This window comes from Acomys minous (assembly GCF_964271855.1).
Source record: "Acomys minous genome assembly, chromosome: 15".
In the NCBI taxonomy this organism is placed as follows: domain Eukaryota; kingdom Metazoa; phylum Chordata; class Mammalia; order Rodentia; family Muridae; genus Acomys; species Acomys minous.
This window is the reverse complement of record NC_140497.1, coordinates 42,276,434-42,299,280: the sequence shown is the minus strand read 5'-3', so window position 1 is coordinate 42,299,280 and position 22,847 is coordinate 42,276,434. Positions and strand designations below refer to the sequence as shown.

The 22,847-nt window shown below is 38.1% G+C and overlaps 1 protein-coding gene across 7 annotated transcripts in view; it reads left to right on the top strand.

Moving 5' to 3' along the window:
• The first annotated feature begins 2,515 nt into the window (after nt 1–2,515).
• Nucleotides 2,516–22,847, top strand: part of WDR17 (WD repeat domain 17) — an 86,691-nt gene continuing 66,359 nt past the window's right edge. For 4 of the 7 annotated variants that reach the window (XM_084758348.1, XM_084758342.1, XM_084758343.1 and 1 more), the window contains exons 1-2: nt 2,516–2,665; nt 18,440–18,550. In XM_084758348.1, coding sequence (XP_084614474.1) covers nt 18,485–18,550 — 66 coding nt within the window. In that variant the 5' untranslated portion in view covers nt 2,516–2,665; nt 18,440–18,484. Of the gene's footprint in view, nt 2,666–18,439; nt 18,551–22,847 lie in introns of those variants that run through there. The other 3 variants (XM_084758344.1, XM_084758346.1, XM_084758345.1) reach the window with 2 other exon arrangements.

Here is a 22,847-nt window from a genome sequence, read left to right as displayed (position 1 = left end):
TTCATCATTATAGCCCAGGCAACTGACTTCCCCTCCCCCCTCAACCAAGCATGCCTTTCATCTATCTGTAGCCTTATATACAAACCCCCCAGAAGTCATTCCTTAAGAAAAAGCTCAATTTTTATTAATTTTAATGGACTCTCATGGCCATGAGAGGTTAGTGTTTGACCTAAATACTGATTTCTGTATCACCCCAATCTGGTTTTCCTATTTGTATAGCTTTAGTTTTCCTTTTACAGTTCTAGATCCTGTCATACCTATGGATAGCCACACTCACCTCCCACAAAAAAAAAAAAAAAAAAAAAAAAAGCAAACAGGACAAAATAAATCCATGGTGTACTTTCCTAGTGCTGTCCATGTTGCATAGGGCTCCACCTCTCTTCCCCTCCTTCCCTCCCTATAGCCTTGGCTGTCCTAGACTCACAGATACTCACCTGACTCTGCTTCCCCGAGTGCTGGGATTACAGACGTGCAGCACCATGCCTGACTAGTCCATCCCTTTTTCTGTCTTATGAAATCCTAACTGTATTTCCTGAATAATTCGACAGAAATTTTTCTTTATAACTCTCTCTTCTGAAATAAACACATAGCATCTTTATATAAGTACGTCTAGAGTTCAGTATAAAGTTCTATGTTTTAATTCTTATCGTCTTTCAGGATGCTATGTGCCACTGAGATTTCATTCATTCATTCATTCATTCCACATCTATTGGAGATCTGCTACTGTTAGTCACTTCATTATAGTGTAGGGCAAACAGTTGTAAGATACAGTCTTAAATGTTTGTTGTTGTTGGTTTTTGTTTTTGTTTTTTTGTCAAGACAGGGGTTCTCTGTGTCACCCTGACTGTCCTGGACTCACTTTGTAGACCAGGCTGGCCTCAAACTCACAGTGCCTCTGCCTCCCAAGTGCTGGGACTAAAGGCATGCGCCACCATGCCTGGCTCAAGTCTTAACATTTAACAAATTTATTTTCTACAAGGAGAGTTAACTTTTAAGTAGATTTTGATTTACAAATATAGCATAAGTGACTCCAAGGGAACAGTGTCTCTAGAGAATATGTAGAAAATAGCAACAAAATATATTGTGCAGGTAAGCAGGAATTATTTCCAGAGCACTTCTCTTGTAAGGTAGATGGTTATTCATAACTTAGCATATGACTGGAGCTCTAAGTGCTATAAGTGAACTACATTTTGTGAGCTGAATTTCCCTAAAAAAAAATTCACAGTTATGTAGAAGCTAACTAAATAGACCTCCCGTGATTGTAAAGAGTTGGGGAAAGATCCATAGCCAAAATTATTTGGGACCATTTTACTCTCCTTAATAGGTATTTTTGTACAGTATCTGATATAACATGCCTTTGACTATTACATAAAGCCTTTCAAATGTATTAACTTGACAGACCATTCTTCGAACCAAAGGCTAAGTAATGTCTTTAGACAGCATCCCGTAGATTTCCCAGCTTTGTGTAACCTGCTTACCTGATGTTTTGTGACTATAGTTTGTTAACTATTTCTACATTGGAAGACACTATTTGGGACAACTTGAATCCCTGTTCCTTGACCATATTCTCTCATATTGATTCTGAGCACTCGCTTACTTCCTTTGGAGTGAATACTCTGCTTTCAAAGGTCAATTTCTTCCTTTTTTTTTTTTGTTTTTTGTTTTTTGTTTTTTGTTTTTTGTTTTTTGTTTTGAGACACGGTTTCTCTGAGTAGTCTTGGTTCAGTGTAGACTAGCTTCCTAGGCCTGGCCTCGAACTCAGAGATCAGCCTGCTGTTTCCCTGAGTGCTGGGATTAAAGTCATATGCCACCACGCTGGGCTTAAAGTCAGTTTCAAGAACATAAAGGCCAATTTCCTCTAATGTGTTGACTAAAGGACCTAATTAAAGAAGCGATTTCAGAAATACATATCCTAATTACATGAGTAACAGCAGCAAACATTTGAATTTCACGAGAGTCCACAGGGCAAATATGTTTTGCTTACCGTATGGATAGATATTTTAACTGTATGCAGCTGGACTAATCGAAACAATATCATTTACAGGTGTGGCTCATGGGGCTAAAAGAACCAATCAGATGGTAAGAAGTGCGGGACAGACAGCATTCTACACTAACATTCCAAGCAATGGCTCAAGAAAAATGTAGAAGCCAGTTGGCTTGTTTCTAGTTCATTCGACTCAGTGTTATATACGGTACAGCTTCGATGTGGAATATTAGGCAGTGACAAAGCTGGTGGATCACAGTCCCTCCGCCTCACCTTTTAAAATCTCACTGTCCAAGTTCGGCTTGCAGCCTTGCTCCAGTGCTTAGGAATTGCACCTTCTGTACAGCAGTCACGTTGCTTGGTAACCAACTCGCTCCTTGCCCTGTTTCCAGAGGTCACCAGGGCCTTCCGCCTCCCTGTCCCAAATGCTCCAATCAGACACTAGAGTGCTCGTCACGTGCAATTCTGGGGCGGGACCCTGCGTGCAGTCGGCCCCACCCTGCACTGTGGAGGGTGGGCGGAACCCTCCTGTAGGTCAGGGATGTTCAGGGCCGCCCCGCCCCTGAGAGCTGAGCGGGCGGCGGGGAGGGCGTGGCGGGTGCGCGGGCCGGGGCGTTCCCTCCGGCCGTTCCTGCTTCAGCACCGGTCGACGTCCACGGCTGCAGCAGCTGTCTCCGCAAGGTAAGGCTCCCGGTGGGGTGGCAGAGTAGGAGACGCCAGTCTGCGCCAGGTGGAAGAGGGTGATGTTTGAGTGAGTTGGCTTCGCCTCAGAGAGCAGCCCTGTGAGTTCGCCGCAGACTAGGGCTCCGTGCCTCCTCCAGTGCTGTGCAAACTGTGGTGCCTAGCGGGGCTAATCCCTGGAGTTTTACAGCCACACACCTGAGTATTATAAGGCATAGTAAGGACTCAACATGTATGTAGATTCCGCCTGCATGGAAGCTGAGGTTGTTTCTAGACTCATGTTTGATTTTATTTTTAAGGTTATTAAGTGTCTAGAGCCGAGAATGTTATTCATGCAGTGCATAGATTACCTTCTCCCTTTGAAATGGTAATACTAAACCCAAGAAAAGATTATTGTATATTAAGGAAATCATGAAAGTACTTTCTTGTTCTGTTCCCCATATATCCATTTTTGTATGCAAATATTTATAGGAGCAAAAACTATGCTATTTAAAATCAATTAGAATAAAACACACTAAAAATTGACCCATGTATCCAACACAAGTCACATTGATTTCATATAAATGTCTTTAACATAGATTTGTAGATGTATTACATTTCTAACGTATTCAGAACGAACTATCCTCCAAAGAATACTAAGAACTAAACACACACCCTTAGCTTAAGGGGCACGACATATTTAATTTTAAGTTCAATAATATGAGATTGCAATTGCCAATTTAGCACTTTAATATCTAGGTTACTATAACCAAAAGTTAGTTAGATGCAAGCAAATTTACGAGGATTTAAAAACTTGAACTCAGGAAGATGGAAGTATTTTATGCATTTGTGGGTTCATGAACTGTCTTATTATTTCGAATGGGAAGAACGTAACACTGTCACACTAGTGACTGTAACCTGTGTGGAAAGAGCATTCCTTTTACAAGGTGCTGCTGAAGCAGCCTGGGTAAGCAAGGGCACCGCCATAGTTTTATGTTGCAAGGCAGAACTCTGAGGCTGTCTGACAAACTTCAGTGACTCTGAAAAGTCATCAGTTCAAGAAATTTGAAAGACTTTCTTTAGTGGATTATTTATGGTGTAATGCAACAGATGGTATCTTTAGGACATTAAGAGTTCTTGGGATGTGTTCTAAACAAAATCAACTAGTGATCTATTTCGAAAGACACCCATAAAAGCATAAACATGTTTTTGAGTGAGCTCTACAAATGTACATACAAGGACTAGTTGGATTTCTTAAACTTATGTTGATCTGATATCCCCTTATGTCAATTTTAATAGAAATTGCTGAAGAAGCATAGACACATCTGGGAAAATACTGTAGGTAGTTGACTCATAAACAGTTTATTTTTCTAATTTTGTAATTAAAAATTGGTATGTTCGAATTCTAAAATTGCCCTTTTGTCACAATATATAATACTATGGATAGAAAGGTATGAGTGAACTTAGCTTAGAAAATTAGTTTTTAAAAGTCATCTGCTCTAAGTAGAGACAACTAGAGTTAGGTTGGGTTTTGCTATTGTTTTCAGCTAATAGCTTTGAAGCCTTTAGCCTAAGCAGAGATGAGCTAAGAGGGCTTTTTTAATCATTCAGAGAAGAATATAACCTAACCTGTGTTATGTTTGGTTGATGTATATCATGCTTGTTTCAACTTGCTGAGCCAGACAAGGCCAACATGGATAGTTACTGTGTTGTTATTAATAAAATGTATTAACGTTTTGCTAATTTTATTTTCTGAAACATTGTAATGGAGACTAAAGTGAATGCTCCATTACTTTGAAAGATTAACATAGCATTGCCCTATTCTAGAGTTAGTTAAACTTTGATACTTACGGGAACACTAGCAGTAGTTAGTATTGTTTGCATAATCAGCTTGGTTAGCCATTCACGGTGATGCTGTTTCTATGCATGAAAGGCTGAAGTGTTAGTCGTATGATTTCCAGGGTATCTTCATGGATGGATATCATACAGAGAATATTTTATTTTTAAAGCAGCCTTATTAGGAGACAGGGAAGGATTTCTTATTAGCGTATTAATCATGTCCTTTCATTTGAGTTAGAAGCACATTAGGCTACAAGGGACTCTTCTGGTGCCTATGATCATATAATATCATGGCCATTCTTCCAGTGTTAATGAGACTGTGCCTTTGAGATTTGAGAGCAAGTAATTACATGTGAATGCCTAAAGAGAATTTTAAAAATTCCCTCGAGAGAATCTGCTATAGAAACAAAACCTACAGGAAAACTGGTTTCTCATCTGGTATTATTTAAAAGTTCCAAGAAGAACTCACCTCTTCCTTGGGCACCATGAAGCTGTAAAGCACTGTTAAATCTCTGCTAAAATCACTGTTGATGATACATGTCTCACGCCAAGCAAGAACTCCATAACAGTGAATTCAAGAGCCAGAGGGGCAGGTTTCCTAGCACAAGGTGCCAGCAATCACTGCTTGAGTGTGGAAGAAAGGGTGGGTGAGGTGGAGTCCTTAGGGATGGCACAATGTATCCACTCCATGGATGCTGCTGCCTGTGGAGGAGGGGAAGCCTTGCCTGCCTGAGCCCAACCACACTTGACACTCTAGTTTTGGAGCACCTGTTTTGAGACAGAGGCTGATGTCCCTAGCTGACAGTGACCAGGGATCATTGAAAGTGCAGCCGAAAGCTTTAGAGTGGCCAGGGCTAGAGGAAAAGAACCTGCAGATGTTGAGCACTAGAAAAGTGTCAGAGTTCTGAATCTTCAGGGTCAAAGGTCTCACACCGGAGACTGAGAGCTGGTAACACCTATATGGCTAATGACCTCCGTGCCCCAGCCCTGCATAGGGCTATGGACTTACTACTTCCAACTGCCTCCTGTTACACCCCCAGATGCCAACACTCAGAGAACCCAGAACTGCTAGAGGCCAGGATTTGAAAAGCTTATTTGCCGAGGCTTCGATCCAGGTGGAGCTGAGAACCCTCAAGCAGCCAATAGATGTAGAAAGAAAATTATCATTTTTAGAGAGAATGAAGGGAAATCCAGTCATTTCAGATTTGGTAGACTTTGTCAGAGAAGAAAGGGGAAGGAGCATTCTGACTTTGCTGTCACATTGTCAGCTATGGGAAACAATGTTTCTCTTTGCAATGATAAAGACGATGGTTGTATCCACTTATAAATACTTAAGGAGGATGGCTTGTCAGGCAACCTCCAATTTCCTAGAACTCCAGTTTATAAAACCCAACAACACAGAGACTGGCAGTGATATAACTCATCAACAGTATGACACTATATGAGATAGTTCCCCAACGTCATCTGCTTTGTCAAGGTTGGTTGGTAAGTATCATGTTCAGGTAAGCCCTGGCAGAGAGTCTTGAGATAAATCTCCACGTACCTATGAGCATCTTAGAACATATAGTGCTTATTTCATAGATTCAAATGCTCAGCGGTGGGGAATTCAAAAACAGAGTTCCTTATGTAGTTTGCCATGTACTTCAGCTTACTGTTTACCACTGCCAGTTCTTGACAGCTTAAATAATGAAATTTGGTAACTTTCTAGGCATGTCATGTACAATAAGGTACATGTCATATTATACATGTAGAAAACTTTGTAATTGGAAAGCAGAAAGTAATTCTTATTACACAGAACACTCATGTTTAATGTGGTATAAAACAGCTTCTCTTTTGTTTTGGTTTGGTTTTTGGTTTTTGGGTTTTTTGTTTGTTTGGTTGGGTTTTTTTTTTTTTTTTTGGTTTTTTGGTTTTGTTGTTGTTGTTTTCTTTTGTTTTTTCTTTTTTTTTTTCTGTTTTGTTTTTTGAGACAGGGTTTCTCTGTGTAGCCTTACCTGTCCTGGACTCTCTTTGTAGACCAGGCTGCCCTAGAACTCAAAGAGATCTGCCTGCCTCTGCCTTCCCTAGTGCTGGCATCACAGGCATGCTCCACCATGGTCTGCTAGCTTTCATTTGCTTACACAAATATCTGGACACGAAGGTCTTGAAAATTGAGTAGTTACTTCATAATAGCTTATATATTGTTCTCTTCTCTGGTCATAAATATATATTTGAGTAAATCTCAATGAAAATGTAATTATGTGGTATTTTGTTTTGAGTTAGACTCTAACACTGGCAGCGAGCATGGCCTGCGGCTCACTCTGGAGCCCAGGCTGGCTTGAAAATCACAGCAATCCAACTGCTTGAGCCTCTGGAGTGTTGGGTTTGGAGGTATAAGTCACCTGATCTTTCTATCTAGTATTTTTTTTCTTAGATGGAAATAAGACAACAGATTTGAAGGAATCAGTTCAGAATCTAAGATGCAAGGATCTGCAGAGCAGTGTTATCCTCTGGATGAGGACCAAAGGCGTTCAGATTGGCCCTCAAAATTAGAAATGGAAGCCTAGTTTAGAACCTCTCAGGCCCTGGGTTCCTAGCAATCTTCAGTCCTTCTCAAGAGTCGCACACGTACTCCCAACATTTTCACACTCACTGTAACTCTTCCTGTAGTAATTCAATCGTTTTGAATAGTTACAGTGTAAATTGCTTATATATTGCTAAAAAAAAATACTTGCACCTAACAGACAATATCCGTGTATTTGATCTCATCACATGACACCTTTTACAGAAAATACTGGTCAAAAACTTCCTTTCCACAATTATTGTAACTTGCTGATTTGCTTGTGAATGAATGCAATTAAAGTTTGGCCTCTAAGTCTTTGGTGATTGCAATTTGGTCCTCCAACCCAGTGCACCTCTAGTTAAATATTTAAGGTTGCATGTGTTTAAAGACTTGTCACCTGCTTTGGTACTAAATGGCATCTATAACTCTCCTTGACCAGGAGCATTAGCTTTTCTGAGAGCTCCATAGACAATAAATTAGCTTCTCTGTTAAATCAGAATTTCCCATCAAGTTTCCCAGAAATCTTGTTTAGTTTTAACTAGCTTCAAGGAACTGGTGAAGTAGAGATGGAAGGACCTCTGGAACTCACTGACCATGCACTCTAGCCTAATTGGGGAGCTGCAGGCCAACGAGAGACATTATCTCAGAGGAGAAGGACATATCTTGAAGATGACCTTGAAGGATGTCCTCTGGTATCCACATACACGCACATATGAGCATCTCCACACATATAAACACATATCTACATACATAAAAACTGCATTTACATGGATGGTGAAAATAATTCATTTCTACCTCTTTGAATTGGTGTCTTGGTTTTCTGCTTGATACCAAGTATTAGACCTCACATACAATTCCTGTTTTTTTTTTTCTGGACAAATTGAAATTTACACAGGTTATTATAAGTGAACAGTTTGTAAGCCCATACTAAAACCATTTAATAACCTTATTCTTTTCTACTCACCATGTAATCCAGGATTTCAAAGCAGGCTAATGCTATTCTTATTGTGACCTATTTTTATCATCTAATCTTTTAAGAACATCAGGAATTGACATACACTGAGAATTGTTATACAAAATGTTGGGTCAAAGCATATAAAACATAAACTCAAGAATGACAGGAATTTAAGAGAGTATTCCTTGTTCGTAAAAGATCCGAGACAGACCTTTTCTGGTAAATTGTCTCTGCTGTTGACTTTAGTCACTACTTCTCTAGCTCGGCTGTACATATACATCATGTGGGGGTGTGCTGACACACTGCACCCACAGTCGTGCCTCGTTAGAATTAAGCAGCCTATGAGTCAGACAGCTTCACTTGTAGCAAACGTCTAAGTTAACTGCACAGCCAGACACCTGAGAAATGCATATGATGATGAACTCATTTGGAGAATTAAAAAATCCTGTTTATGTGTAATAAAACAGTATCACTGTGAGGAGAGTAGTTATTTGGCATTATAAATCCTGGGAACAGGAAGATTTTGGTATTTGTGAGCCAAAGGGATGTCTAAAATTAATCCTGCCAATTTTCGGTAATTTTCACATGTTTCACCAAACAGTAACAAACTTTAATTGTATAATTAGAGCATAATTTTAGCATGTCTCTATTTGCATTCATATTTTGAACACTGCTACTGGCTTTTTTCTCTATACCAAAAATCATGTTAATATGTGTATGATATATATATATATATATGTTGTATATTTGAAATTTTATATTATATATCTATTGATTCATTTTTTTGAACAATCACACCTAGTATCTGAGTATATATATATATATATATTTGTGTGTGTGTGTATATACATATTTATAAACATTTGCTTATCCTCCCATTCTATAAAACTAAAAGTTATAGAAAAATATTACTTTCATCAGTTTTGTTGAGTGAATTTCCTTTCCTAAGTAGTATATATCTATTGGTTAGAGAACATTTGTTTAATATATAAATTATTTGAGAAGTGGTGAGTAAAATTATATATAGGAATTGAAGGAATATATTCTCCCAAATCTTATCACTCAGAAATAGCTAATTATTTTGTGATCTGTATTTAATTTTTAATGTGTGTGCACATATCTATATATAGATGTAATTGTTTTTAATGATATGCTATTTAAGGTACATGCAGACTTTTCCCAAATAAATGTACTTATAATAATTCCTTGTATATTAATATACTTTATTGAAATGTTTATATTAATTTAGTGACATACTTTAACATAAAGGCTTTTAAACAATTTGTGACTGTCACTTCATATTTTTTAAATGATGAAATATTGTTAAATCAAAATTTTCTTAATAGTCTGCATAAGTTTCTACCTAAGAATGAAAATGGTTATCTAATTATTATGTATATTAAATGAAAAACTATTTTAAATTATTATCTTCTTTTTAAATCTCTTTTTCCTAAATCCCATTATCACGGCAAACAAAACCTAGTATTTGAACTTTTATAGCTAGTTGTGTGTAACATCTATCTTCTTTCAAATTTTTCTGTCTTCATTGTTATCTTCATCATCATGTTCAGGGTTTTCTGCTTAACATATTTTAAAAATTACAATATCTTCATATTATATAGTTTTGTTTTTCATAATATCCAAAAGCCTAGAATTTCTGTTCAAATAATTTTAGTAAGATAATATGGGTAAAATTATTTTCTAAAATTTTATATTTATAAGATTATTTTTACAAATGAGGGGATAACATTCAGGATGACATCTGAATAAATTATTATAAAATAAGATAACAAACAAACAAACAAACAAACAAACAGATGGTTTTTTGCTGGGCTTGTTGGCATACATCTTTAATCCCAGCACTCAGGGAGGCAGAGGCAGGTGAATCTCTGGGAGTTTGAGGCCAGCCTAGTCTACAAAGTGAGTACAAGACAGCCAAGGCTACACAGAGAAACCCCATCTCAAAACACCAAAACAAAACAAAAAGATTATATTTTGATTAATTTCTTTCATAGATGAGTGGTATTTACTTTGTGTAACAGTGAAAGCACAATTCTTCAGTTACTGTAGCTCAGATTTGAAATCTGGTTTCTCTTCTTTCCCACTTACTTTGTTTAGCATTAGTGATTGAACCTATGGCTTCACACATGACAGACAAACATGTAACCTCTGTAATACACCAAGTCTTTTTAACTTTTCTATTTTGCGATAGGATCCCACTAATCACCTAGGTTCGCTTTGAACATTCCTGTAACCCAAGACAAGCCTCAAACCTACAATTCCTATGCCTAAACTACCCAAATAGTTGGGATTACAACAGCCTGTACCACCAGGGCCAGCTATATCTCTGGGCTTTTAATTTAGTATAACAGTGAGAAATGATTCAACATGAATTCTCTCCAATTGCACACACCACTTAAAATATATATTTGTAAACTCAGAAGACTGTGGAAGAATGAATGCATAGTCCTGGATACAGTGATAGCTCTCTCGTGCTCTCTCTCTCTCTCTCTCTTTCTCTCTCTCTCTCTCTCTCTCTCTCTCTCTCTCTCTCTCTCTCTCTCTCTCTCTCTCTCTCATGAGGGGGGTCAGGCCTGAGACAGGACCTCTGTTTGCTCTAGAGAGCTGCATACAGCAAACTTGTTGGCTTATGAGCTTCTGGGATTCTCCTGGCACTTCCTCCCATCTCTCTGTACAATCCCTGAGATTACAGAACACGTTGCTGTACCCAGCCTCACATGGGCTCTGGGCATTTGAACTCAAGTCTTCATGCTTCTGTGGTGATGTTTTGCTCACTGAGTCATCCCCCAGCCCACTTTTTTACTTTTACCTAATTCTTTTTTTCCCCCCCTAAGTGAGGACATGTAATGAGTTAGTAACAAGTTTATACATCCTTTCTGGGATCCAGGCTTTTGAATTTTTATCAGTTTATCAGTGGTCCATTTTAGATATAGTACCTCTCAAAAAGCAGCTATGATGTCAATTTTTATTACTTCTTGTCTTTTGTGTGATTTCTTCTTAGATTATAATGTAGCCCTGAGATGTTATTTTGACTGATACTACTTTTGTGTGGTTTTACTCATAATAAGTATAGATAACATATCTTTTAGTTGTAGGCATCAGAAAATTCAATTCATCTCACTGTCTCACATAACACACTATAGATCCCAGAACTAACAGAGTCCTCTCACCTGAGCCTCCCTGGGCCTGGGACTACAGGAGTGAGCAAGCAAGTTTAGCAGCCACCTACCTCTTGATCCCTGGATTGAGGCAAACGTTTAAATTATAATCTTACATGCTCTCTTGGAAGTATGCGGCCCCTCAAAATGTTCACTTTGATGCATATTTATTGTTGAGTGTTTTTAATTTTTTGATCACTTTTTGATCATCCCTTTTATCATTTCCTCCACTTAATTCTTTAGCTATTGGAGGGGTTCGAAATTATACACAAAATGCTCATCTCTGCTCCCCGTGCTTTGGTCTAAGCCTCCATTTCTGCATTGGTTCTAGCCATTGCCAACTATGTCCTGTCTGCATGAAATGAGTCGGCTATAGGCTGGAGCTTGGGTACCGCCCTGCCCCGCCCCGCCCCGCCCCCCGCTCCCCCCCCAACGCCCCGCCCGCCCCCCTTCCCCCCCCCAACGAGGTCTGTATGGGGAGGACTGTGAGCAGTGTGGCCCTGCTGAGACACAGTGACATCTACAGATCATTAGCATTGTGATTGGAGGGAACAGTGGGACCCCCAGCCCGTCTTCCTGCCTATCATGTCTCATTCATGGGGTGCATTGTTTTGTTTGCCTTGATTCAGCCCCACCGGTTTGCTTTGAAAAAGCAGGGCCGACCACTCACTGTCAGACAGCACCAAAACCGTGAGTGAAATAAACCTAGTTTATGAGTTGATTCTCTCCGGAACACCCCACAGATGCTGATGCACTAGATTAATAAAATTCTACTCAACCTATGATCTTTCTACTAAAGGACAGAGATAGGTGTAGAACCTTCCTTGAGTCTTCCCTGTGCCTCGCCTTCCCTTATCTCATTAGCTTACGACCTTGTTACTTTCTATCTAGCTCGTGTTTTGCTGTTCTGTCCCCCCCCCCCCCCCCCCCCGCCGTCTGCGTAGTATTAGGATGGTATTTGTCAACCACCAAATTTGCAAACATCGCCATTATGTTTAAAATGCATCACAGACTTCGCATCACATGGGAAATGCAGTCCACGTTCTATGTCATGGGGTACAGAATTGGACACCATCTTAGCCCCATCTATTTATTTATCCATTCTCGCACTGCACTCTTTTCTATTTCTGTCATCTGCATCTTAGGTGTAGGAAAAGAATGTTTACCTTTATTTCTTTTGTATAGCCTTTTGAGTACCTAAAATACATTAAATTACCTTTCCCCCTTTCCATTTGAATCTCTTGTGTATTATTATCTTGAAGTAGCTGCTGTGACATGTCGTGCATACACGTGTTTGTGTCATTAGAAATAAATTCAAGTGCACATACATTATAGAAATACCACTGACTAAAACATCACTCTTAATAAAGCTAGGCAGATGAAGATAGTGTGTCTCAGTCGTGTAAGAATTGCTGCAAGCCTGCTTGCTCCTTTCCTGGCCTATCTATATGTAAACAGTAATTTGTTTTGAGTCATCAATGTCTAAGGCAAAAGTCTGGGAAAACAGCACCAGTGATTGTCACCTACAACTTATTACCAGAAGCAGGATTAAATGCCCATATTTCATCTGCAAATTGCCCACTGAGGATAGAATTACAACTGACTTTAACCCAGTCAGCATTCCTCTTTGGAAAATGGTTTAAAAAGTCCGTTTTCCTAAGGTTGATTTAATTCCATTTATATCAAAATCATTTGGGACTCTATTGGAAAGGGACTACATAACTCTCAGTACTTATTGATTAGGTAATGTACAGTGTCTGCTGTGTCTCCAGTTTCTGTGCTGTAAATTTCCCAAAGCAGGGCTTTGTTTCTTTTCTGCTTTGTGTCTTTGGAAATTCTCTCTGGAGCTTAGCCATTGTATATGCTTTCATTGTATATGCATTCAGAGACATGGAGTTTCACATATTGTTTTACTAAACATGTTTAGAAACTCACACACATTTCTAAATGTCACAGGGAAATTTTTCAAACCAAAGCAATAGAAAATTCAAATTACACTGCAAGAGAGCAGTGGGCCACATGAGTAAAGATACGCAAGGGCTTAAAGCATTGTTTGAGGCCTCCCTTGGTGGGCCTCAAGAGGAGGGGTTTGTTTACTAGATCATAATTAGAGTTGTCCTGTGTTTTAGTTGATAAATTAAGTCATATAATTATTTTTCTACTAATCTTAATCAAATGTACCACCACTTATGCATAAGCATAGTATAATAAATATGAGATTCTCCCAAAAATTCACATGAGATTTACTTCACTGTGCACTCCCCTGTAACCAGTTCAGGCCAGATCAGCCTTTCTGGTCTCCTTCTCAGGCACGAAGATACTTTTTTTGTGGATAGAGTTTGTCTAAGTTGTATAGTTTCCAAAGGAAAGAGAAACATCCCATTGTTCAGGGAAAGGCATATGAATAGCCTGGTACAAGTGGGGTCAAAGGTTGCCAGGTGTGTTCTTTAAAGAGGGGTGGGTAGACAGGACCCACAAGTGAAAGAGGTAGTTGCCAAGAAGAGAGAATGTGTCTAACCCAAACTAAGTAGAATCCTAAGTTACCAGACACGCAACAGTGAAAATGCAAAATAACAACAGAATGAACAAAATAGAAACTAATTTCTCCATCGTATTTAAGAAAATATGGTAGAGGTATTCATGGATTCCAGGTATCCATAGATTCAGATTTCTTTCAGTTCGTTCATCTATCATGCTTTGCCTATACCCTCAATGTGAAGATCCAAGATATGTGCTGGAGCCTCATATGACATGGCCAAGTCCATGGTAGATAAAGGTTGTGGTGACATGGAATGCTCTCTTAGTGGGAATGACAGGCTCTGTCCTATTGATTATAGAAATGCGTATATATTTATTACATAGCAATACATTTCTTTTATCTTTAAATTGATTTTCTCTAATATTACATCCACCTTTAGAGGTGTCCAGACTTTTGACATGGTGACATGGTACCGCCGCCATCTACAAATGTGTTAGGTCACATTCATAGATATCCTGGGACATGCATCGTCTGCTGCCTGTAGTTTGGGCATACCTTATGCATTCCACAAAATGCTTTACCGAGAACATTTTGAATTTATTGACTCTGTGTTTTACAAAACCATGAAGGCAAGGATGTGTTTTGGACAGGAAGTACAGCCTTAATAGAAAGTAAAATGGTTCGTTATGTTTTCCTGCTGACTTTCATAGAAAATGAAATGCCATTCTCTGAATTTTGATAGATTGCACTCATGTTTCTTATAAATATAGTGTAGTTAGCAGGAATTTGAGATAGATTTCCTTGGAAATTGAAATCATATTAAATAGCTCTTGGAACTCCATCATATAGTAAAATACCAAAAAGTATTATATATCATCATGCATGCAGAACATTTTAGAGTTCTGTTAATGTTAATTTGTTATTGCTGAAATGCAAGTATCATTTTATTTTTGTTTGTTTTTTCCATAGTTTTAGACTTTGAGTGACTTAAAGATTCTAATAAATTATTTTACTGAAAGTTTTGGGTCATGACCACTGAGTCATAGATTACAATTAAACTCATGAGAAATAGATAACTACATATTCAGTAAATATTTTTAAATGAAGATAATATTTTAGTTATATGTGCAGATGATGTCACAGTATCTAGACAATTCATTAATAATATGTCAATTGAGCTAGTGTGTCGTCTCAGTGGGGGATTGTAGCACAATGTTCAACTCCAAGTCTGAGCTTTTAGGGAAGATTGGTGAGGCTCTTCCCCTGCCCTAGGGCCACAGTCCCTTCTGTGACAGCCAGACACTGGTATGCCTAGTATTCAGAAGGAGAGGGTTCTTGTACTTCGCCCAGCAGTGACAAACATATGTTTTATTTTGGCAGAGGATAAGGCCCAATATGTTTTCCTGAAGAAAAAACAAAGCAGGAGAAGGAGTTTAGGAATGTAGGTGTTTGTTCCTCTCGTCTCTCTAGCAAGCTGAAGGGCTGTTTGTTTTTTTTAATCAAAGGAAGATCCAGCAAAGTGTAGAGTGTAACAAGGCTGTGTACATCAAAAGTGAGTTGGACTCTGCTTATCAGTGCACTGAAGGGTTCTCCCGGATGCTCTTTCTTCAAGGCTTTGGTTGAAGCTTGTGGGAAGGACTGTGAACACAAATGCGAACTCAATCTTCACCTGGTACTTCCAGGTATTCCAAATTAATACTGTACCTCACACCTTATGTTTAGGAATTAATTGTACTTTTATTACAGCACGTAAGAAAAAGACAATGTGGAGGAAAGAAGGTTAGTAGTATAAAAAGAATAGGAAGAAAAGAGCAATATTTCAGAGTCATAGTCAGTATCTGTGTCTGAATTAGGAAATAAAATAGGAATGACAAATCTAAAAGTAGAATCAAAGCAGGAATTATGGAGGTCATCCTTTAGGTAATAAACAGAGTGTTATTTTTCTTGACTGTCCTTCTTAGATTAGTGGAATAGCCACACAACCATGGTTCTCAACCTGTGGGTCATGACCAGGGCAGGCTATCAAACAACGCTTTTATCGGATGGCATATCACACATCAGATATTTACATTATTAACATTATTACATTATTAACAGTAGCAAAATCAGTTATGAAGTAGCAACAACAACAACAAAAACTTTAAGGTTGGGTCACCACAAAATAAGGAGTTGTATTAAGGGTTCGAAGCATTAAGGAACGTTGAGAAGCCCTGCTATAGAATGTGCTTGTGATGCTGATGCGAGGAACACAGAGATGTATTTGAAACAGCCTTACTGTCATGGACTGAAGTAGAAAGGAGGATGTGGCTTTTGCTCATCTATGGCTGGGCAAAGCAAGTTGTGTGTCAGCCTCAAAGGTGATAGGGAAGGGATGTGGAGTCCACCCATGATGAAGTTATGAAAGGTTAAGATGCAGAGAGAAGTATACAAAAATCAGTATTAATATTAGGATTACAGATTCCTTGTAGGTTTGAATGTTTTTATGCCCACGGTAAGTATTTAGCCTTTAAAAAAATTACTTTACTTCATTATCTTTATTTTAAGTGCTAACATTTAGCATTTGGTTTTTATCATTTCCTTTTGTTGCTAAGTGTGATCTGTGCAGTAATCTCCTGGTGTGACCTGATGACATTTGTGGTTAATGAGACATATACACAGATGGACATTGATTCTGAGGTGCAAATCTGTGAAATAAATCTCATGGTGACTTGTTCCTTCCTGTCTCGGTTACTGGTTATTGACTTTGATGTGCATTTTCTCTGAGGTCAACTAAGGGTGTCAACTCTGCCCCCTCAGAAAGGAGTAAGAAACAAACCCTGTTGACCATTTTGACATCAAATGAAGTAAAATCAAAATACACGGAACACAACGAAGGAATACATGTTAAAATGTAGTCTGGTATGACATGGCAGAAACTAGTTTGTCTTTAATATTGGAAATAAGGTTAAACTATAGGGCTGTAGTTAAAATTCACGTGTTGTTTCTGCAGAGGACCCAAGTTCAGTTCTCAGCACTCATATACTGAAGCTCACAACCACCTCCAACTCCAGCTCTGGGGTACCTGATGCCCTCTTCTAGCCTCTGAGGGTACCCCCACTCATCTGCACATACTCCCAGACACACATATGCGTAATTAAAACTAACATAATCTTTCAAAAACATCAAGTAGCTGTACTGTTGACTTTTCTTTTGGATGATTAAAAAAAAAATGCCTTAACCAAGGCAACTTACAGAAAGAAGAGCGGGTTTGAGTTCACGGTTCCAGATGGTGAGTCCGCATAGTGGTGACAGTGTGGCAGCAGGCACAGGCATGGCAGGAGTAGCAGAAAGCCAGGAGCTCGCATCTTCAGAGGCAAACAAAAAGCAGAGAGCTAACTGGAAATTGCAACAGTTTTTAAAGTAAAAACAAACAAACAAGCAAAAAACAAGAAGAAGAACAACAACAAAAACCTCACCTCCAGTGCCTATTTCCTCCAGCAAAGCTACACACCTTAAACCTCCCCCAAACAATGTTACCAGCTGGGGAACCATAGATGAAGTGAGCATTCACTGGGCATTCTCATCCAAACACCTAAGGTTGTGCTTTTAAAAAATGTACCAGTAAATAAGACATAGCTGTTTTGTACCACATCAACAATGTATTAAAAATAACTACAGTGGGCTTATATGAACGTAATGTCCACTTGGTGTTTGACATGATTACAAAACACATTTACCAAATCTAGTGTGTGTTTTAACCTCTAAAACTTTTTAGTATATGATCTGGCTAGCCACTTCAGCACTCTCATTTCATCTCTGAATGCATTCTTAAGAATCCTTTCCAAGTTATCAGTAATATGTGCTGTTTATTCATGGGTACTACCCCTAGATGGCAGAGTTTCTGGATACCATGTGTGCCAAGTCATCTAGCAAATATTTCATATCTTCTATCCAGTAAAGTATAGACTTTTTTGGGGGGGGCGAGGAGTGGGCCTTGGGAGAACTCACACTTTATATCTACACAAATAATCAACATATCATTCTTAGTGTTAGATATTAATGTGTGTGTGTGTGTGTGTGTGTGTGTATGTGTGTGTGTGTAACTTTGATAGTATAGGAACAAATTTTTAAAAATATTTTTAAGCTAGGGTTACACAGAGAAACTCTGTTTCGAAAAACCAAAGAAAAAAAAAAGGAGGAATGTAGAGGCCTGAGATTCCAAACACATACTCCATATATATTGTAATGTATATAATTATAACTAGTAATTTTTCCAGAAGCAAATAAAACTAAACTAATATTAAATTGTGATTTTTGTCACTCTGACTAATTAGTGCTATATTAAGCAATGCATAATCTTTAAATTTTTGATGCAGTTGCCTGATTGGTAGTTCACTAACTGAAAAATGATTTCTCTCTCGAGAATTGTAACAGAAACGAACAGAAATACACAACTAACATATTCTGCTTGCTGTTTGTTTGGTTTTTTTTAGAATTAAAAAAAAAACTGTTAACTTTTATAAATCGTTTGCTTGTTTATTAAAAGAAAAGTACATCTAAGATGTTTCTAGAATGTGAGGATAAGGCCTAATATTTGATAGTATGTCCTGGAACTACACAACATCAAATTATTTTAGTTTTCATTTTTGTAGAGTATAGGTTTGTGTTGCCTGACTTGACTTTCTCTCAACAGCTATTAGTAAGCTATTGAAACTGTTTCAGTTGAAGTGTTTGTCTGCTCTTAGCTTCCTGCACTGAGCATGATTTCACAGGGAGGCCCTGGTGAAACGTGTGTGGTTGAAACACATTGTTGTTACTTTAGGCGCTGACTGGTCTCCAGCTGACTGGAGTAAAGTGCAGACAGTCTATGGCTTGGATGACTTGCGTTTCACATTGGTTTGAGCAAGATGATTGGTATGAAGGACTACAAAGAGTAAGATTATATTTATGTTGTAATTATGATTTTCTGTGAAGATTTCTTTTGCCTTCTTTTCTTGTAGAGCTCTCTTCCATTCCTTTTTTTAAAATTTTTTTATTAATTTATTCATATTACATCTCAATGGTTATCCCATCCCTTGTATCCTCCCATTCTTCCCTCCCTCTCATTTTCCCCTTATTCCCCTCCCCTATGACTGTTCCTGAGGGGGATTACCTCCCCCTGTATATGCTCATTGAACGAAGGCTTCCCTTCCATTCCAATTTTAGATAATGTTTTTTTCAGCTCTGAGTGGAACCTAGGGCCTCCCGTGTGCTAGGTGAGTGTTCTACCCTTCATCTCTATGCCCAACCCTCTTTACATTTTTTGTTTTGAAACAGGGTCTCAATAAACTGCCTGGGAAGGCCTTGAACCTGTGACCCTCCTGCCCCAGTCTTCTGAGCAGCTGAGATCATAGGCCTGAGCCATCATTGCCCATCTAGATAAGCTCGCACTAATATTTACTGAACTACATAATACTATTCTGTATGTGACTCATGTGTAAAAAGAGCAGTGATTACAAACCTTATGCCATAAATAAAAATTGTTAAACAGGAGGCAGTTGTATGCTAATACTTACTATCATGATATTATTATTAGAGGAAAAACAAACATCCCAAGCACCATATTATATCCCATACATTTTAAGAAAATTATAATGCTTATAAGTATCTTTCAAAGGGAGTTACAAATGTTACCATGGCAACGTAGCCCATATTGTTTTTTTTTAAAAAGTATAGCTTAGCATTGCCATAGTAAGAAAAAAAAAACTTATTTAAAATATACCATGTCAAAGTGGATTTATCTTAGAAAAAATGCTTTACTTTTTCAGTGGAGGATATATCGATATTTAAAAGAAGACTCGGTTTTCTTTGCATTAAGTGTGAACAAAAGAGCCAGAGTAGAGGCTGGACTGCAGTTCTCTTGATTCCTGTTCAACGGCCCATGCTACCGGAGATACACAGACGATTTTTTCCTCTTTTTCCTCACTTCTTTGCATTCTAATTACTCCGATCACAAATATTTTCCGTTTATTTTACTTCTTTTTATTTATAAATGTTCAGTAGGGCATAGCCTCCTGGGACCTTTTTTTTCAGATAGTCTCTTTTTTTCTTTGCTGTGGAACAAGATGATTAGCATCTCTGGGTCCAGTAGCCATCAGTGCTGGAGAAACACACTGAAGAGCTCTAAAGCATTCTTCAGAAACGATGCTGTGACCCCGGAAGGGCTCTCCATCCCGAGTTCTTCATTTTGATATGGGATAATGCAATGAAAATGATGGGAAAGTTTCAGCCTGTGAAATTTATTTTTCCTTTTATTAATTTATTCATATTAGATCTCAGTTGTTATCCCATCCCTTGTATCCTCCCATTCCTCCCTCCCTCCCATTTTCCCCTTACTCCCCTCCCCTGTGACTGTGACGGATGGGGACTATGCTCAGAGGGTATCAAGTCTCTTCTTGGTAGCCTGCTATCCTTCCTCTGAGTGCCACCAGGTCTCCCCATTCAGGGGACATGGTCAAATAGGGGGCACCAGAGTTCGTGTGAAAGTCAGTCCCCACTCTCCACTCAACTGTGGAGAATTTCCTGTGCATTGGCTAGATTTAAGTAGGGGTTCAAAGTTTACTGCATGTATTGCCCTTGGTTGGTGCCATAGTTTGAGCAGGACCCCTAGTTCCAGATCCTCCTGTCATAATTTTTTCATGTAGTTTCTAGGACCCTCTAGATACTTCTATTTCCCCATTCTCCCATGCTTCTCTCACCTAGAGTCCCAATAGGATGTCCTCCCCTTTGTCCCACTTTCCTGGTAAGTGAAGACTTTCATGGGACATGCCCCTTGGGCTAGTGTCCAGATATAAGTTAGTATATACCATTTGAGTCTTTCTGCCTCTGGGTTAACTCACTCATTATGATCATTTCTAATTCAATCCATTTGTCCACAAATTTCAGGAATTCCTTGTTTTTAATAGCTGAGTAGTATTCCATAGTGTATATGTACCACAGTTTCTTTATCCATTCTTCTACTGAGAGACACTTAGGCTGTTTTCAGGTTCTGGCTATAAGGCTGCTATGAACATGGCTGAGCATATGTCCCTGTTGTGTGCTGGAGCATCTTCTGGGTATATTCCAAGGAGTGGAATATCTGGGTCTCGAGGAAGCCTTATTCCCAGTTTTCTGATATAGCGCCAGATAGATTTCCAAAGTCAGCCTCTGAAATTTAAAAGCAAGATTCCAAACTTCACTGAGCAAATGCCTATGCCCATTTTAATGTGTGAAGACACCTTAAGCACAATAAAGATTCATTTTTAGTGTTTCAAAAAAAAAAAAAAGATTTTCTTTGAGGTGCAATCCAGATGATGATAGTATAATTTAGGGTCAAAAAAGGACTGATTTTAATTAAAAAAAAATGGTTTTTACTGAAATGTATGTTATTTGAAGTGCCTTTAGAGCATCAAATAGAAATTGTGAGGGTTCAAATTCTTTCTCTTTCAGTCACTAATATTATTGTGGGGCTTTGTTACTGAACCCAGTCATTAACAGAAGAAGTATTTTAAATCACAAAGATAGTTTAGCCCTCATATTAGCCCTGTCATCTTTGTGAGTTTGGGTGCCTTCTTGCTCAGGCCATGTTCATTTGCATACAAACCCAGATGAGATGAAAACTCACTCTGTAAATGCAAAAAAACAGCACATGAGTTTTGGCTTTTATCACTTCTAAACATCAAGCTTATTTTTTAGGTTGTGCATATATATGTATACATATATTTCCTATATTATTGCCACTTTAAATGTTAATAAGAAAAACGAATTTTTGATTTAAAAATTACAAACTCAAAATGTTGAGTACAAAAATTGACATGTGTGAATTTGATATATACAGCAATAATTTGACACTTGTACTTTACTATAAGGACTATATATGACATAAATATAGAAAACATATATATACAAACTTTATTTTATAATTTATTTTGTCAGTTTGTAATTCTATAACATTTATATATAAATTTCCATGTTCATTTCATAATAATCCTACACATTCAAAAGTAAACCTTTAAAAACCTAATCTATAAAATATTCTTGTGTCTTGTTTTCTGTTATACTTCATCTACTAACCATGAGCGAGTGAATTTTCCATAATCTCCTCTCTCTCTCTCTCTCTCTCTCTCTCTCTCTCTCTCTCTCTCTCTCTCTTTGTTTCTCTCTCTGTCTCTCTGTCTCTCTCTGTTTCTGTCTCTCTCTCTGTCTCTCTCTCTCTCTCTCTCTCTGTCTCTCTGTCTCTCTCTCTGTCTCTCTCTCTCTCTCTCTCTCTCTCTCTCTGTGTGTGTGTGTGTGTGTGTGTGTGTGTGTGTGTGTGTGTACATGTTTTGTATATGGGGTTTAGAGCAAACCTAGAACACAAGTTTGCAAAGTGAAAGTACTATGCCTGTTGTCAACCACTGACACTGGCAGTTGCATGTGGCTTTAACAATGTAAAGGCTTTCTTCCCTGACCCACTACATGCCTGCATTGTCCAGTGAGCTTCTGTGCTCAGTATTTCATTAGTAAAGTGTGTGTATCATTTCTGGACCAAAAGGATTGCTTTTCTCAAGTATCACATGCTTAGAATGCACATGGAACTCTCACCTGGTTCCTGTGAGATTAATGAGGATTTGTTCTGTCCATCTGAAAAATGCTACTGGTCACAGTAAAAAGCTTATTCATCTTTCTGTATGACTTTTTAAAGTTTATTTTAAAAATTGTTCTAAAATAGCTTTTAGAACATCCCTTAAGTTGAATTTTTAGTCATGGAGAGAATCATGAGTTGTGTAACAATTCAGCTGACAACAAAATAAATAAAGCCTGCTGGGAATTTCATTTTAGCTCCTCAGTAGCAGATTTTCCCTATTAAATCTGTATAGGTCTTACATCAATTTTATGATCCTGTTGAAAAAGAATCCTAAAAGTTCCAAATACTAGAACTTATTTGAACACACATATGAGATATTTTTCAGTAAACAAAGTTTACTGCCATAAAAATTGGACACTTAGAAGGAATTTAATAAACTTGTGACTTTCTGATAATTTAATTTTTAAATTTAACATGGATAGTAATATACATGGAATTTATTAATACATATAAGTCTGAATGCTGTGAGTTCAAAAGCATGATTTCATCTTTGTTTGTTTTTGGTTTTTTTGAGACAAGATTTCTCTTTGTAATAGCATGATTTCATCTTTAATAAAACAACTGATTTCTGTTTGACTGGGTGGTC